Raw genomic sequence first — 17,647 nt, forward strand, 5'->3', positions numbered from 1 at the left:
AATAATCAATTGAGTGGGCAATGGGTTGATCAAGGTGACCACACAGAAACACAAGTGTGTCCCTAAGGAAGACTCTCTAACTTCCACAAGAGGTTGCATTGTTTGACTGAATGTGTTTCATTTTTAATGGGCAATATTGCATGAATGATGTATCACCCTCCAACATCATACAAAAGCTAAAAACAATCATGAAACTCTATACAGGCTGTAATAATGTGAGACGGAGGTGACCAACCAGAAAATACTCAAGGTGCTGGCGAACAACATGCTGAGTACTTTATTATGTTAACAGTTGGCACCCCATTTTCGCCATATGGAGTCTTGACTTGAAATTGAAAAGTCGTGGAGTCAATATTCTGATTAATTTAGACTGTAAGTACCTTCAGTCAAAAGTTTTCAAAGTCTCAGACTTTGTCTTTGACCTTTCAGAATGTTATTGGAGCACTCAAGACCCAAAGCTGCGAGAATTATTCCTCCTGCTTATGTGCAGAGCTCCCTTCTTAGTGTGCTCTATAGCCCATCTGCACTTCAAGTGGCTTTGGGCCAGATGTCCTCTTTTTATGTGCTTTTTATGGTCCTGCTCGACTGAGATATGTGACAAAAAACTCTCAGTAAATAGTGAATAAGTAATGATTAAATTGCCATATACACTCAAGGGAATTAACAAACATGTTCAAATTCCACAGCCTAACATGATGAAGAGCCCTAAGGAGAGGCGTTTGACTGTTGTATACACTCCATCAGCTGCAATAGTTAAGTTAAAAATGAAAAATACCTTTTAGATCACATCCCCTGTCATATTGTGCACCTAGTTAACAATATATGCCAAAAATACAAAAAGAAAACCTTATTTCTTTGAATTTTATATCAGAATTATTGAAAATCCAATCATGTTTTCTTCCTTTAAAGCAAAATATGACGTGGTCCTATGTAAGGTAGAACCAACCTATTTCAACCAATAATATCATGGCATCCACCTATCAATCATTCTCCAACTTTTAGCAATGAAGAGCTAACCTTAAAATTCATATGTTAGCTGGCTAGCAACAATCGGTGTGTCTTCCAAGATGTTTGCCACCTCAAGCTTTGCTCTGTTTCCACAAAATACTGCTGTTACGGGCCTGTTGGCTAGAATTTATTTCATCACTTTGGCGAAAGTGGTATCTGACAGCAGATTATGCGCTTGGAATTTTACAGCAGACTGCTTCAACAACTGTCATTAGCTGCTTGGAGCGTACGATGGGCCGGGGATTGGGCTTCATCGATTTACATAATGTACAAAAACACAACATAATGACTCTATTTACTGATTTGAGTGAAAGTGGATCATATTTTATGGAGAAAATGCTTTTCTGGCTTCCCTGTTATGTCCTCCAGCTGGTCAGCCTCAACTCTGGATCAGAGCTTTGCTAACTTAGCTCCTGTTAGCAGACAATGGAGCCAGGCTGAGCGGCCTCCCAGTGAAAATGGCCGACAAAAACTGAAGACAGTCTCTGAGACTGACAGGGAATACAGTAGCAAGGTGATTTACAGAGTTTCCTGATGGAAAGATAGCTTTACTTGTTGCTAAAGTAGCTAACCGCTAACTGCTGACAGCTTGATTAGCTATGCAGCTAAATTAGCTGACTGAGCCCCAGGGAGTCAGGAGCCAATCCTGGCGAACAAACCAGCTTTCACTGCCATCAATCCACTGTGGGTCTTGGAAGCAGCGTTCGGTCCCAGTCTTGCTGTGTTCACCAGGAGCAAAGCCATTAATTTGGCTGAAGAGTCACGTAAATAAGCACGCAAATATTCAGAAATAAATACCACTTTTCTTTCTGTTTTTTGTGGACTTGACTGTTTAGCGTACACATGATATATGGCATATGGCATTCTGCCATTCAGTGTTAGCATTCACTGGGTCTCCTGTTTTAAACCTTTGAAATCTTTTCATCCTACGAAATGCTGGTTTGGCAGCCTCGCATACTTCCATTCATTCCCTCCTGCAGCCTTGTTTTCTCTTGACAAATCGACCATGCCCAGTTTTATTCCAACTCCAGGCTTGAAGGCAAGATTAAGTCAGCCGCTCTGCATACTAAGAAAAGCTTTAGGAGCTCCCTAAGAATATACATCCAGAGGAAAACACATCTTTACTCAACCAGGATCTTCTGTATATATGCTTCTACTTGCTCAGTATGCTGATCACACTTCTGATACATAGCGGGGTGTTTGCTGATCTCACAAAAGCTCCTTTATGGACCTCTGTCATTTAATATTTTATCATTTTATTGCCCAAAAAAACATTTTCAACCATACCACTGTATGTCACTATGTTCTACAGGCTGTCAATAACAACAAACAAAACTGAATATGAATTCCAGGTGACTGGGGGGCATGCCAACAAAACTTCAACAGGGCACGATGAAGGCTCAACGCCAAACCACAGATGGCTCCAGCCAAAAATAAAACTGAGGCAATTTTCTCTTTTGGGTGTGATCTGCTAAGCCATCCACTGTCTCCCTGACTTACATTACAAGTTTAGGATTTACCTGTTGCGAGATAGAGAAGCCAATTATTATGTCTCCCTCTGGAACCTCCCAGGATACAGTTGCCGAGTCGGACCGCAGGTGCATGACGGACACATTGACAGGAGCCGGTGGCCGGTCTGGAGCAAAGGAAACAGAAACAGAAGGGTCTGTTAATCCACCCACTTCTCTAGATATCATATTATCCGTGCCATCTGTGTCCACGCTGCACCTGGAAAGTCTAGAAAACATTGTGCTGGCACTTTGAACGCACCACAGGTGTTTGTTTTGGAGTAAAAATGAATAACAGAGTATGTGTCTCGAAATTCATGCAGTCAGGTTTGCTGATGAATTGGCCAACAGAATGAGAAAATACAACAGCACTATGGGACACAAGGCTCTCTGTGTCATCATGGTACTTAAAGCTGTTTGGTCTCATTTTATCAAGCAGTGGACTAGACTGAAATTGCCATTTAAAAGGCTACCTGTGTTCATCTTTCTGGTGTTTTGTAGCACCTGCTTAATGAGGATTTGTTTGGAGTGTAGTTTGACTTGTACAATTCTGTTCAACGTTTTCTGATCCATTGTCCTCGGACCGATAAAGCATTGGTTTGCCATCTCAACTGCTTTATCACACAAGTACAGAAGTAACAGACATACTGTCATGCATTTGACTGTTTTCAAAGGCGCTGTCAGTGAAAAATAAATTATAATATATAATATATAACTCTGGAGTCAGTGCAACATTTGTAATTTGTGTTTTTACTAAAATCACTGATATCATTGATGCAGTAGGTGATTTGAGGGGGAAGCCGTCCCGCTCTCCATCCGCAAGTAGCAGGGGCAGGGTAGAAGGAGTAGCGGTATGGAAAGTAGAGGGCTGAGTGGTTGTGTGGTTGAATATGTTAGTTTAGTCTGCCTGACTCTTTGATCATTTATCTGAATTATGTTTGTGCAAGTTAGAATCTATGACCCCGACCATGCTTCTGAAATATTAGTGGCCTAACTGTGCTGTGTATTGGTAAATCTATGGTGCTGTCCATGGTGCTGAGGTAGCAAATGGAATTTTGTGACTTTTTCATCTGAGTTCCCTTCTGTCAAAAGGACAGATATTTCATTTCACTGTTGGGGATCAATAAACAGAAAAAAAAATTTCAAGAGCGATTCCTGAAGTTGAGACCAAAAGTGCCCCAAAAAGTAATGTTGTATTAAATGCAACATTATATACAGGACACTTGTAATACTAAAAGACAAGTATTTTGGTATGAAAACCCACATTTTTAATATAACGAAGTATCCTTGGTTGGATGATTTTAAATGTGGATAAATCTCTTTCCCCCGTAGATATTAGACCACCCTGTGCCAACATGGTGGCCATATTTGCCCCCTCAAGATTGAAACAGGATGTAATGGAGCAAACAGAATTTACAATGAGGGGGAACAACTTGTTGTTTTTTCCAGAAGGGTGGGGCCCATCCCCCACATTTTCCACCCATGCTTCTGTCAGTTTCATTTTGGATCTGTAATCGTCATTCACGAGCCAATTCGTTAATCACGGGTGAATGAAACAAACTGGGTCCATCCACCCTGTTAAAAATTAACAAATCACCTGCTGCTGATACTGTATGTATGACCCCCCCCCCCACACACTTCTTTTCTCCTCCCCTCTAAACAATCTCATGTGTCAGCCTGACAAACTGGCCTTTTTAAAGTAACCACAGTGTCCACTTCATGTCCACCTCCCTCAGACAGGGTTACATTTCTTCACCCAGCCACTTCTCGGCCATCTATCATGATTTGGTTGCCACTGGACATGTTGATTGCAAAGTGGGACAAAAGCCCGGGAAAGCAAAAAGCCAGGAGAAACAGACGGTGACAGCTCTAATAGAGGGCGCCGTATGGCTTCACAGGCTCTGAGCAATCGCTTGGGTCAGATGGATGGATAGGTAAGATGGGATTGGCCGGGCAGATGGGGACCTGGAGGGCATCTTCTGGGCTTTTATCGTTAACACAGCTATAATGGACTTTGTGTGTTGTCACAGAAAGCAACTGATGTTATGTTGAGAAGGTCAAGTGAGTGGACATGTCTTAAGCTGTCAGATATGTGAAAAATAATGGCAAAAAGAGTGATTTCTTATGGGGATGTAATCAGATGAATACAAGGAGACAGAATTTGCCTAATTAGATTTAATTACAGTTTCACAGCTGCTCTTTAAGTTCTATAGTAAGATTTCTAGTTAAAGGTTTCTGGAGCAGTTTACAACAAAGCAAGTTAATTGACAGTTGTACAGTCCATTTGTATTTCAATTGCTTTTATTAACTCAAGGGGCACAGGCATAATAACCCGTAACACAGTTGTCTTGAGATGACAGCCGAAGGCATGTGCTGCACAAGGACAATATTTCATCCAAAAAGTGCACTCGAGAGAGAAAGATGAAAGACAGAATGATGAAATTGGGAGCCATTTCAAATGATTTGCCGTTTTCTATATCAGTCCCTCTCACATCCCTGTCCTCTTATCTCCCCACGTCTCCCCTTTTATCTCCCCCTCTCTCCCTCCCTTACTCCTCTTGCACTTCTGCCTGTTTTATCTCAGAGACAATCAATGATGGCCTCTGTGTTCAGTGCAAAAGGTGACATTCAAGCAGATCTCAAGACCCTGGGGTCAGACGAGGCTATAAGTCTTCCCATCTCATTCCCTTGGGGCATTATGAACCACCATGCGGAGGGGGGTCAAGGTCAAACACAGGCATGGCGCTCGGCTCCTCGGGCTCATGACACGGTCAGAGATTGGTTTGCTGAGGGCAGCAAGTGAGATGAACAAGAGGGCAGACTAATGCTTAGCCTGCGATAGAGAGCACAGGAGGAAATTAATGTTCCAGTTGCGGGGAGAGCGGGGAGGAAAGTGGACTTAGCTGCTGGTGTCACTGGTATTGAGAGGTTAAGAGGTTACGTCTGTCTCATTTTATCCATTTAATGAGAAGCTTATTTATGGAAGCAGGTGGTATAAAGTGTTCAGATAGATGTACAGTAGGTTAAGAGGGAAGCCAAGACTCATATAGTATATATACTGTCCTTGATCTTTGCAGAGCTGAGGTGAATGAGTCATACATATTTTACAATAATGGTTCTTATGTCCTTGTGCCTTGACAATGTCTAAACTGCTGCTAATTTTGTGTCAGGAACATTTGATGGCCACACAAATGATAATAACTGAATAATAACAGAGAACTTATTGTCAGTAAACCTACATGACAACATGCTGGGACACTAATTAGCTGAAATCTGACAAAGCATCAAGAGAAAAACCCTCCTCAGAAGTTGCACAGCTTTTACATTCCAGGATTACATTTTTATCTCAGTAGTAAATCACTAATGTAAAGAATAACTATAATAAGTGCAATATCATTTCATATCATTTTCAGAATAGGGATTTTATCAAATTTGCCATTATACTGCATTTTAAAGATAAAGTGATGAGATAAAATGGAAGTTGGTATGACCCAATAATTTTGGTAAGATCTACAAAGGCAGAATACAGGAACTTTCAAATTAATATATATTAAGAATAACCTGATATAAAGCTATAAAATTGCCTCTTATCCAATTATCTGCATGTACAGTGCTGCAATTGACCAAAATTGAGTATTTAACATATGTGTGTAATAATGCTAGTTAGCTGTGTAGAAACAGCTGCATGATAAACTGAGCTAACTAGCAATTAGCAGCTAAAACAGCTAACTGCTAACAACGAGTAAAGCTTTGTCCACCAGGAAACTCCATAAATCACCTAAAGCTGGGGCAGAGCAGCCAGAGGACATCAGAGGGAAAAACAGAAAATATTTCCTCTATGATATATATTATACATTTTCACAAAAACCAGTGAATAAAGTTAAAAAGTTGCGTGCTTGTGTACAGTAATCAGAAACACTCCAGCTACCTCTATTGTTTTTACAACTGAATTCTTGTATCATTTGTGGTCTGATAAACAGTAAATCAATAAGATTCAGTGCCCCACATAGCAATTTTCCACGCTAAGATGGTGATTAGAAGCAATGGGTGCTGTGGTCTTGTATAGCCAGTCATATCGCTGAGCTAACTATCCAACTAGCGGCTAAAGTAGCTGCAAACAACATGTAAATCTTTCTGGCAGTCAGAAAAAGGGAGGACTAGAAAACACTGTCTTGAAATACGTCAAAAGCAAAGAGTTGTACTTCTGTACAGTAATTAGTTTGACCCGACAGCCAACACTCCACAGAGGTTGGCTAATCAGAAGAAAGTTGGCTTTTAGGAAGAGGGCCTTAAAGAGACAGATGGCTTGTTTCAGACAGAGGGTGAATAGAGGGGCTGCTTAAAGGGCCAGTATAAGAAAGAAAGGAAGTTTTTGAACTGTGAATCATGCAAAGCTACTTTAGTAGAATCCTAGAATGAAAATATCAAGCTGGATATGAGCATAATAGGTCCCTTTAAAGCTAGAATAAAAATACTGGTAGCATATGAAACTATGACCTAATGCATCCATTATTACCAACCATGTTGTGACCAGCTTGTGAAGAAGTGGGCTAAACAGCCCTCCAAAGTTCGGCTAAATTTTGAAAAACCTGGCATAGCCATTTTCAAAGGGGTCTCTTGACCCCTCACCTCAAAATGTTTGAAAGAAAAATGGGGAGGAACCAAGAGTCTTCCACTTAGACAAGCCCACTTTATATTAATCCCATGCAGTTTGGGGCTAAAAGTGTTTTTGCATGCAGTATAAATGTGTTATTTTTTCCTTTTCTAAAATTGGTATGTTTGAATATTTCTGCAGTCCATAAACAGTCTTGGGATTGCATAAATTTGGCATGAATGGAAAGCTTAGACTCTTGTGAATTCCATCAGGCCAGTTGTATTCATTTGTGATGTTGCTAGTCCCCATAGGAGCCATTTCATTGTAGTGAGACTCTTTATTGAAACTTGAACATGATACAGGTTACTTGTTGGCATTAAATTCAGTCACTGGGCACAATCAAATAAGGTCCATGCCAAAATATTAACCCGAATAACCACAGCTTCCACTGGGACAAGCTGGCTGAACAGGCAACATCAAGTGTAAATAATTCACTTTTGGCTTAAGTGAGTTTCTGCTAAAATTTAGATTTCTCTATGTCTGTTATTGTTTTAAAGCCGCCTGGTTTCTTGTAACGTTCTAAAGAAACAACAAAATGTTTCACCATTGGTTTACTATGACACTATTCTATGCATCTTAAAGAAAACTGAATCTATACTATACAAAAAACACCATAAAGACAAAAATAAACAAAAACTGATGATGCTTCACCATCTGTTGCCTTGTGAATATGTCTACTGAATGCACTCTTGTAGTTCATTATAAAACTGACAATGAACAGCCTTGTATCTCTAAAAGCTGCACAGAAGCTTTGATTCTTGCAGCTGCATCAGCCTCCAATACACATTTTGACAAAATAACAGGGAAATTCATTTGTTTTGTCAGGATAAATCTGACTAGTTAACAGGAAAAGACTATCAAGCCTTGATTGTTGTCAGCACGTGTCGTACAGCACACACATTATTCAGAATCAGCTGCAACATTTATCTAAGACGGGACACATTCATTTTTCTTGAAGCTCATTGTCCTTTAGGTAATGGGGGTTATAGACAGCCATGCATGGGCAGAAAAGCAGCCAGTAACCATGATGCATTGTCTGCGGGTCATTTACTGGTGATGGAGCGAGTGACGGTCCAGTTGAAACAGGCCATGAATCATCACTAATGTATAAGTGCTCCCTTCCTATATGATGTTGTTTCAATTGCATGCGGTTGAGCTGGACAAGTACATTTTCAGCTTGAGGTGCCTGAGTAAGGTGACTTCTGGGGCTGTAGAACATAAAAAAACCAAACTGCAAACTGACATTGTATTCATTCATTTGATATGTTAGACGCTCATGATAAATAAGAAGGAATGCTCTCAACGCCTCCAATATTTAATCAGTGTTGGCTCATGAGCAAACAACAGATGATGTGATTTTCTAATGCAAATATTTTTTATTAAGTCAAATAGTCCAATCCTCTTTCCAATTTTCCCTTCCAGCTTGTTTGATGTTCTCTTCTGCAGTATTAAGTGTCATTGTGGATACTTCAATATTTGTTGTTGGCCACGTGTGCCTGAGTAAGCCCCACTCCAAAGAAAGGGTTACGTAAGATCTGAAATCAAACAGCAATAGGTCAGGATACAGTTCCCCTTGGGATGTGGGCGCGCTGCCAGGATGAATCATAGCGTATATAGCCAAAGCCCAGCACATTAGCTATTCCCCATCTAACCAGAGTGCACAGAGAGATAGTGAAAGTGCAGGTAGATCTCTGAATGGCTGACGAGCCACGTGGAAAGGAGCCCAGTTTGAAATTGTCAGAGCGACGGCCATGGCATCTTATATTTTGTCCTCTATTTTTGCTTGCGAAGCACAGTTGTGGATTATATCCTGATTTATGCATAGTGTTTAATGGTTGCTTATACTGTATATTCACAGCATCAGTGAAGAGATTGATTAGAGATGTTTTTATGGGCAAACAGTCAGGTTTTAGTAGTAACATTTTATTTGAAAGGGTGTGCTTAAGACAGAAATGACACCTGTCACAAATGTGAAAGAGTCTTTGTGAATGTTTATGACTGTTGTCAAGGAAATTATTCATGACACTGTTAGGAAAGCATTTGACAGTGTAATAACACTTAATGACATTTTAATGACTAGTCCAAATTGTACCACTGTTGATGAGGTCAAGGAAGATAATCATAACACAGTTATAATGGTATCATGACAGCCAATGTCAAAAGCAGCCACATATGACAGTTTAATGTAATGTTAACAAATAAATCTTATATTAAATAGTGGAGATGTTTGTCTTCATGATATCTATTCCAGTACTGTCCTCGCCAGAAAACCATGTTTCCAGGTCGAATATGCCAGCAGCTTTCCACTCATATATCCATTGAATACTAGACAGCGACCTCTGGTGGCTGTAGTAAACATGACAGGAGAAGTATGAAGATCGAGAAAAAGGTAAAGCCATCATGGATTTTTTTTTTTTTTTTTTAAGTTTTACGATTATTAAGTTTTATTATGTACGTGGCATCACTTCAATCATGTGACGGACGTCACTTTGTCATGTAACTGATGTAACCGCAATCTTTTTTCTAATCCTGCCCAAGTAGTTTTGGTGTCTAAACCTGACCAAACTGTGACCATTTTACAACGTTAACCATGTATTTAATGTCAAGTGCGTTACATCACAGTCAAAGTCAAGGTCAAGGTCTGGTATGCCAGTGGCTGCCAGTACTGTCCACCTGTCAAATATATTGTTTTGGGAGTCACTGGCAATCAACCTGATCTGTCACATAGGTGTGAGGATGCCTGAGTCTTATACCATCACAACATTGTGATTTAAAAGCCTTTTGTATCTGCAGTAGTGTGTCCCCCCTCAGAGTTGCCTTAAGAGGGAAAATGTCTCCATGTCTTGTTTATTATTTTCTTACTAAATCTGCTCAGTTAGTTGAACGCAAGATGCTTGTTTTAATTGGCAACAGCAGTGTTTCTTCTCTGGGGGGCCCTGTTACTGTGTTTCTTTCAGTCGTGTTGTTATTTGTGCTATTGTTTTCTTAGCTTATCATCCTCCTGTAGCTAGCCAACAATGTTGCCAAATATTGTCCATTGTGATGTTTCAGTCTTGAGATCATCACATGCCAATTTGGTAGACGTCGCTCAACCCTAATTAGATCTTTGCGCGTCGGCCAATATCTAGTACCATCCGAAACCAATGAGATTAAAAAAACATTAAGTTTAATAAAAAGGTGTATTGTTGTACACATTTAAATTTGTAATATACAGGTCAGAGATAGGAAATGTAGACGTCCGGCCCCTTGGCACTTTAATTCTTAAAATCTGGCCCTTCTAAAAAAGTGGAATTGAATTGAATAGGCCTGACATAAAGTGTTAACATTTTACAGTAGATTTATCACAATAAGACAGCTTTTGATCACAGGCCACCTTGGATAACCATCCGTGACACACAGATTAAACAGAAATAGAAAAATGAGATGTGAGGATAAAATTGGGGATGTCAGCTGTCTAATTTAGCAGGAACACAATGTGACAGATGACATGTTATCTATGTTTTACTATTTCCAGGAGCCACTTCTGTGTTTAGTTTGAGGCTGACTGAAGGAAAGCATTAAGGTTGAAATGCGTTGCCAATACAAAAAGCAACATCGCTGCCTTTTTGTGTTTGCTTTTTTTTTTTTCCACCTGATGTCGGTTATTAAATGATAACACTCTCAAGCAAATAAACATGTCACCTCTGCACCTGGGGAGTTCCAATTTAACTTACTGCTTAAAGGCCCTGAAATCTCATCAGTATTTGTGAATAGATCCTGTATGTGGATGCCAAGTAGACATTCTGTGAATTGTTTTAGAAAGCGTGGCAGCAGAGTCAGTGACCTCTTCTAATAGGCTCAAGATAGCATCAGAAATCCTCTGCAGATTAACTTCTTTTTAACAGTCTTTTTTTCATGAGTTTCGAAATGGAAATGATTAAATCAATTTAAAAGCTCATGCACTTATTTACAGTTTGTAGTGTGACAAAGAGACATTTGCTCTGTAATTTAGTAAATGTCTCGGATAGAGACAGATGCTGCTACTTTGTTTTATGAACAATATGAAGTCTGATATGAATGAGTACCCATAATTCGCTAACAACACAATAAAACTCTTAAAGGTGCACAATTTCTATCACTTCAAACAAATTTAAAAGGCAAAGCGCTGTGGTGTCTTAAAGGCTGTGTTATCGATCATATTTCAGTCTCAATTACCGCTAAGCTAGTGACAGTTTGGAGGGCTGCTTGTAATGTAATCCCTCTCTTATTCTAATAATGTCCCCTGTGAGATAATATATTCACTGACATCTTATAAATAAAGGCAATAACTCATAACAGGTGCCTTGAATTTTGATGTGTTGCCCAGTCAATCTTCAAACGGCTTCATCAGGATGTGTTTCAGGCCCAGGCGTGGGAAGTCTAAATGTTCTCCTCGGCACGGCAGGAGGTTGTCACACAGCTGCTCGCAGGCCTGCGTGTTGCAAATCGCCTGGTAGTGGAGCTCTTAAGCAATGTCATGCTGGTTTAACTCAGTCACAGCGCTCTCTGCCCCCGTATTACCTTTGAAGACCATTTTCTTGTTTAATCTCTGAACTTTATTCCCTTCTGAGATCCTTTCTGTCACATTAGATGCCATGTGGGAGATGTGACTTCATGTGATCTTTGCTTAAATCTCTGAATCCGTCTATCTAGTGCAGCATCAACAGCATAAAGCTGTTTTATGGATAAGGATGGAAAGACTTGTTCAGCCAGGCGTGCCTAAGTCATATGCTTTTTCCTATATATTTCAGAGCCTCTCTGGGCACTTACTGCCTCTTCCTTTAGGTACACTCTGTCTTCCTTCTCACAGGCTCAGAGACTGTGAAACGGTAGTGGGACCAGATGGGACCAGGTGCCAATCTAAGGTTAATGTAATCACAGGCCAAACCCTGAGGCTTTTCAGCCGCGAGCTAACATTACTTTATCATCCCAAATCTGTACAGGCTAGCATGCAGGAGCAGATTTATGAGCAAGTTGTGGGTTAGAGTTTGTAGTATAAATCTTATTGGCCACGGTGACTCTTTACTGGTTCTACAGATGTCTAAGACACCAACAAGTCTGAACTACTGTAAAACGCTGATATAAAATCTAGGATTGAATAAAATATTGTTTTTCTACATGCCCCTGTTATTTTTTCCGTGTATTTGTAAAGTGTCTGCCATGTGACAGCTGATTAAATTATGACAACATGAGCAAACATTGGCCCTCACTCTGATGGATTCGGCTCTAATACGCAACGTCTATTTGTCAAGAATGTGTCACCAGGTTTATAAACAGCAGATTGCCAATTTGAAGAATGATATGAGCCTGGCCATCCAAATCAATCCAATAAATTCTAATTCGCATTAGCTCACTGCCTGAAGCTTTGCGTAGGTCTCCTGTGGGATTCATTTCTGCCATGCTTGTTTTCAGACTGTGTGAGAATGTAAATATGGGCACCGGCATCCAAGGACCAAGAAATACACCCTCTGTGAGTTTACACTGTTAGACTTGGGAAGACTTCATTTGAATTTTTCTCAGTTACATTTAGATACTGGAATCGCAATCCTGACTTTAAAGGGATAGTTCAAACAATTTGAAGTGGGGTTCTATGAGGTACTTATCAATAGTCAATAATTACATACAATAGATGCCAGACTACACAGACCACAGATGAGGGAAGCAGCAGGAGTAACAGTGTAAGAAGCAAAGCAATGTACTGTTGTGGACAGGGTCAGCAACTTAATGTATTTCAGCCAACTAAAAAGGCCCACCTAAAATTATTAATATCAGTTTAATTGTGCACCGTATTTAGAATATTTTCACCTCTTTACCTTGATGTTGGACAGCCTTTTCTGATAGGAAGCAGCCATTATATAGATCAAATATCACTTAATCAAACTCCATGGTGAAATCAGTTATTTTACCTTGCAGAACACAGGAGATCCTGATCTACCACTGCCTCGATCAGTTAGTTTGTTTGTGTTATTGTTTGACATTAGTGAATCCAAACTCATCCTTTAAAAGACAGAGGTCACACAATAACACAAACAAACTGAACAATCAAGACAGCGGTAGACCAGCAACTCCTGTGTTCTGCAACATAAAATGAATGAATACGCCACTAGACTCTGATTGAGCAAGAGAAAGAGCTATTTTTGGGTTATATAATGTCTGTTTCTACTTGGAAAAGGCTGTCTGACAGCAATGTAAAGTGGTCAAAATATTCTAAATATAGCATACTTAAATTTCTTTTATGTTTTTTTTCAGTACTCCTGTCTGCTTCTCCAAAATGGGGTGTGCCGACTAAAATCTACTGGAGGTCACTGTAGATCAGTATCTCATACAACCCCACTTCAGAAAATCTGAACTATCTTTTACATACATGATCATCTGGATCAACTATAATTTATTCAGATTTTTATAAATCTGCAATCTTACCAGTCCAAATTTAGACACCTGTGCCTTGTATGTTATTGTGTAATCATGACTCATGTTGAAAAGCATGCTCAGTGAATGAGTGAGAAGCTTTTCAGTAGGTGAGATGAAAGAAAAACTGTTTTTATATGCCTGAATCACCACCATTTTATAATTTTAGTATCACTTTCAAAATATTTAAGCAAATTCTATTAATTGCATCACCTGTGAGAGACTTCACTGAGATGCTTCCTTTTCCTGCTTTGTTGGATAGCTGAATTTTTCATGGACAACCCTGGCATGAACCAAAGAGGCTTACAATTAATTTAGACCTTCCTCTGAATGTCATGTCACTGTGAATCCCACAGTCTCATAGCACACACGGCTCTGGCACTAATGAATTCAGCATTTATTTTCATTTACTTTGAAGCTCATTGCAACGCCAATTTTATATTTATGAGTGTCATGTTCATTATTCTAATAACAGCTTTTCCTGCTCTTGACAGCCTGCATGCACGACTCCACCAAGATCATAGATGCTCTGCTGTTTCACATGTCAGCGCAGAACATGACAACAGCTCTGAATATCTGTATCAGGCGCACAGTGCGCACACCCACAGGAACAGTGAAGTGCCAATCTGATTCTCTCAAGGCGCTATCACATGTAAGACTCAGTCCCTTTGAGAGGCGAGGGGGGGAAGCGATAGAGGTAGACAGGTAGATAAAGAGGCAGAGATACTGTAGATGTATGCATGCAGGTGCAGATAGAGAACATTTCTGTAACAGAAATAAAAAAAAAGCATCAACAGGAACTATAAAACTGAGCTTCCGATAGAAAGAATATAAAAAATCATTTAACTGAGTGTACACACAGGTGATCTCACTCCTGCTTGATCTCATTGAAGGCAGTGTTGGCTCTGCAACTAGTGTTTCTGTTATTTCAAAGAAATGAATGCCCCTGTGTATTTTGGCCCCCCAATAAGAGCTTTTATGAGTCACATTGTTCAGTAGTCGGGCTGCACCTTACAATTATTTTCACAAATCGTCACATTTAACAAGCTGGAACCAACAAATGTTTGATGTTTTTCTTGAAACATGGCTGAAAATCAACAATAATCGATTATCGAAATATTTGGCAACCAATTTAATTAGTGACTAATCGTTGCAGCTCTATTCAGAAGTGCCATGATTTAAGAAGACTGAGAGTATGTACTTTATAAGTGAGCAGACACAATGGGAAAGGGCTGTGTGACTGTAGTGCAGATTTTCTCTTTAGGAAATAATTGGCAAGTTTCTTGCTGTAAACGTGATAACATTTAAATATATATATATATATTATAATTAGGCTAGATACACAAGGAGGGCAAATTACTAAGGTTATCCTATGAATTTAAACATAAAAGACGAAAATATTTTGAAATAGACACCATGCCTTGTTTTTTTCTTAATGAATGAGATGAGATTCTTTATAGGTTTCCTGCTGTAAACTTGCAAACAGTGTTTTTTTTTTTTTTAATTATTTGTATGCATAAGTAGGGTAAACTACCGAGGTTAACCTTAAGGTTATTATATAGCTATGAATTTAAGTGTAAAAGACATTTATTTTAAAATAAGCACCATGTCTTATTCTTATAAATGATTCAAAGAAAGTGAAGACAAGTCATACTTAAACATGCTTACAGTCTGCTCTGTATCTGTTTAAACGTGTGTTACTGGATGAGTTGCTACTATAATAATAATACAGTGTGTGAGCCGGGCATGTTTGTTAAATGGTGAAAATACATACAGAAATAACTGGGAAAATCACAATAAGAGATTAGAGCTGAGCTGGGGTTTTGTTTGACGTGTGTGCAGGAAGGATGCGAGTGAGTGCATCATGAGGCGCAGAATTAAAACAGTGACTTGTTCATGTTTTGTAGTACTTTACATGGCTAATGACGCATTTTACAAGGCTGCAAAGTGCACACAAATAATCGATTTGACTCATCTGCTCCTCTGCATGTATACTTACTCGCTCCTACCAAGAACATGTCGCTGCCAAAAAGCAACAGGACCACGGAGTTGACCAAAACAAGCAGACGAGCCATGTCTCGGCGGGTCGATCGTTGCTCTCCTCGGGTTAAATCGCAGACGTCCTATGCTTGAAGGGCAACTAAATCACAGCAGTTCATGTTTTAATCAACAACATGTTGGAATTCCTCTCATGAATGAATGAATGAATGAATGAATGAATGTCTGAATCGGACTCGAGCTGGTCAGTAAATAGACAACCAGTCAAAGTACGTAACAGGCGGCGTCTTCTTCAGAAACATTTTGTCGAGCCGAGACGGATTTTTCCTTCATTTATTTAAGGATTTAAATCCACAAGTCCTTAGTCCGTGTCCTCACGCAGGCTGAGACAGGCTGAAACTGTTGACTTCCCATCGTCCCCGTGTTCACATGAGAGCTCAGGCATGAAGAGGAGGTCGTGGAGGAAAAAAAAAAAAAAGAAGAAGAAGATGACGCTCGCAGGCTCGTCGGTCCCCCCTCACAGACTGAGGGGACGCCGAGGGGGAGAGTCAGCACCACGGGCAGCGCCTTCAAGTTTCCACTCCGCAGCTCCGTGTGCACGGTTCACACCTGAACACTGTTGTTTATTCACCCAGACACGCAGCGGGGCTGGTCATCCTGCAGTCGTTTTCCCGGCACTGCCCCTCCTCAGTGAGACCCTCGGGTTGTCTAACACTTCAACATACCGTGATTCATCTTCCACGTGCCGTTGGAGGAGGGAGCAGCAGTCAAACACCTGGGGCTGCCGCCACCACTCACACTGGAGCTGCTTAATATTTCAGGAGCTAATATTTACCGCAAGAAGGAGTTGCTGATATAACAAAGAGTTTTCATGTTAGGAGCAAGACTGGGGGTGGAGGAGGGGCTATAGGCTGGTCAGCACCCAGGAAATCTGGAAAGTCAAACACTAAACTTTTTGCATTGTGGTGAATTTTGTTCCTTTTCGGCATTAATTTGTGGTTAAAGGAAAACACAAAATTTACAAAAGTCCCCCTTCATAGGTGATCCAGTAATAATTGAGTTTGGTACCCAGCTGAACTTGTCAACATTTTTCTTTAAGGTGGTTAAAAAATGTTGCTGGTGGCTACTACTGCAAATCACTAGCATACCTTACTTTCCCCCCAAGACTGCTCCACCTAGCCCCGCCCTACTGTGCTGTGATTGGCTAGTACATGCCTCATTGACCGTCCTTGTGAATTTCCGGAAAGCCCAAAGGTGTGAAAGGGTCTTTGTCGTCCATAACCCACAATCTTCTCCTAAACCTGCCCAAGTATGCTTTTGTCCCTAAACCTGCCCACCCAAATAGGATTTGTTCTAAGTAGTTTTTGTGTCTAAACCTACCCAAGTAGTTTTTTTTCCTTAAACCTGCCCAAGTACTTTTTGTGTCTAAACCGAACCAAACTGTGACTGAAAACGGAAAATACGTTTCACAGCCAATCAGAGCACAGCAGTAGCAGGATTGCAAATGGATTACCACCCCTTCTTTACCTATGATTGGCTTACTCTAATATTCTTTACCTAACCCTACCCAATCCCACTCCACCTGCCTAAACCTTTGTAGCACAAATTCCCTAGTGGCACTAGCCAGTCAAGGTCACTAGGTCAACTTCTATAATCTGTTATCGATTTATAGGCTGTGTATAAATTCAAGAGGATGACAAATTCAAATTCAAGTGTTCCATGTTGTCAGGAAATTACATGTTTGGGGCTTCTCACATACTTCAGTGGTGCAGGAGAGGCGAAAAGGGGAAGAAGTAAAAACTCCAGCAACACTCTGGCAGTAAAGTTGTTCTATATAGTAGAAGTGTTGCTGGAGTTTTGACCTATTTAACAAATCACATGCTGCTATTTTTTGACTGTCTTTGGACAGCCGCTGTGGGTCTCATGCTAAACAATTTTGTCTGCTGCTGCCTTATCTTTAATGGTGGTCAGGCAACATTACATTAAGATCATTTTGCAAACTAGAAAACAACACTGTTAAAAGTTGACTCAAAAAACATTATCCAGAACCCTA

The 17,647-nt window shown here is 40.1% G+C and overlaps 1 protein-coding gene across 1 annotated transcript in view; it reads right to left on the minus strand.

Moving 5' to 3' along the window:
• The window catches only part of fndc4a (fibronectin type III domain containing 4a), a 34,380-nt gene extending 17,968 nt beyond the window's left edge, over nt 1-16,412 (minus strand). The window contains exons 1-2 of the mRNA XM_084738070.1: nt 15,596-16,412; nt 2,529-2,644 (exon numbers count right to left, since the gene is read on the minus strand). Coding sequence (XP_084594196.1) covers nt 2,529-2,644; nt 15,596-15,671 — 192 coding nt within the window. The 5' untranslated portion in view covers nt 15,672-16,412. The remainder of the gene's footprint in view (nt 1-2,528; nt 2,645-15,595) is intronic.
• Between the last annotated feature and the right edge of the window lie 1,235 nt (nt 16,413-17,647).

This window comes from Lutjanus erythropterus, chromosome 15 (assembly GCF_056507025.1).
Source record: "Lutjanus erythropterus isolate fLutEry1 chromosome 15, fLutEry1.hap2, whole genome shotgun sequence".
Classification (NCBI taxonomy): domain Eukaryota; kingdom Metazoa; phylum Chordata; class Actinopteri; order Lutjaniformes; family Lutjanidae; genus Lutjanus; species Lutjanus erythropterus.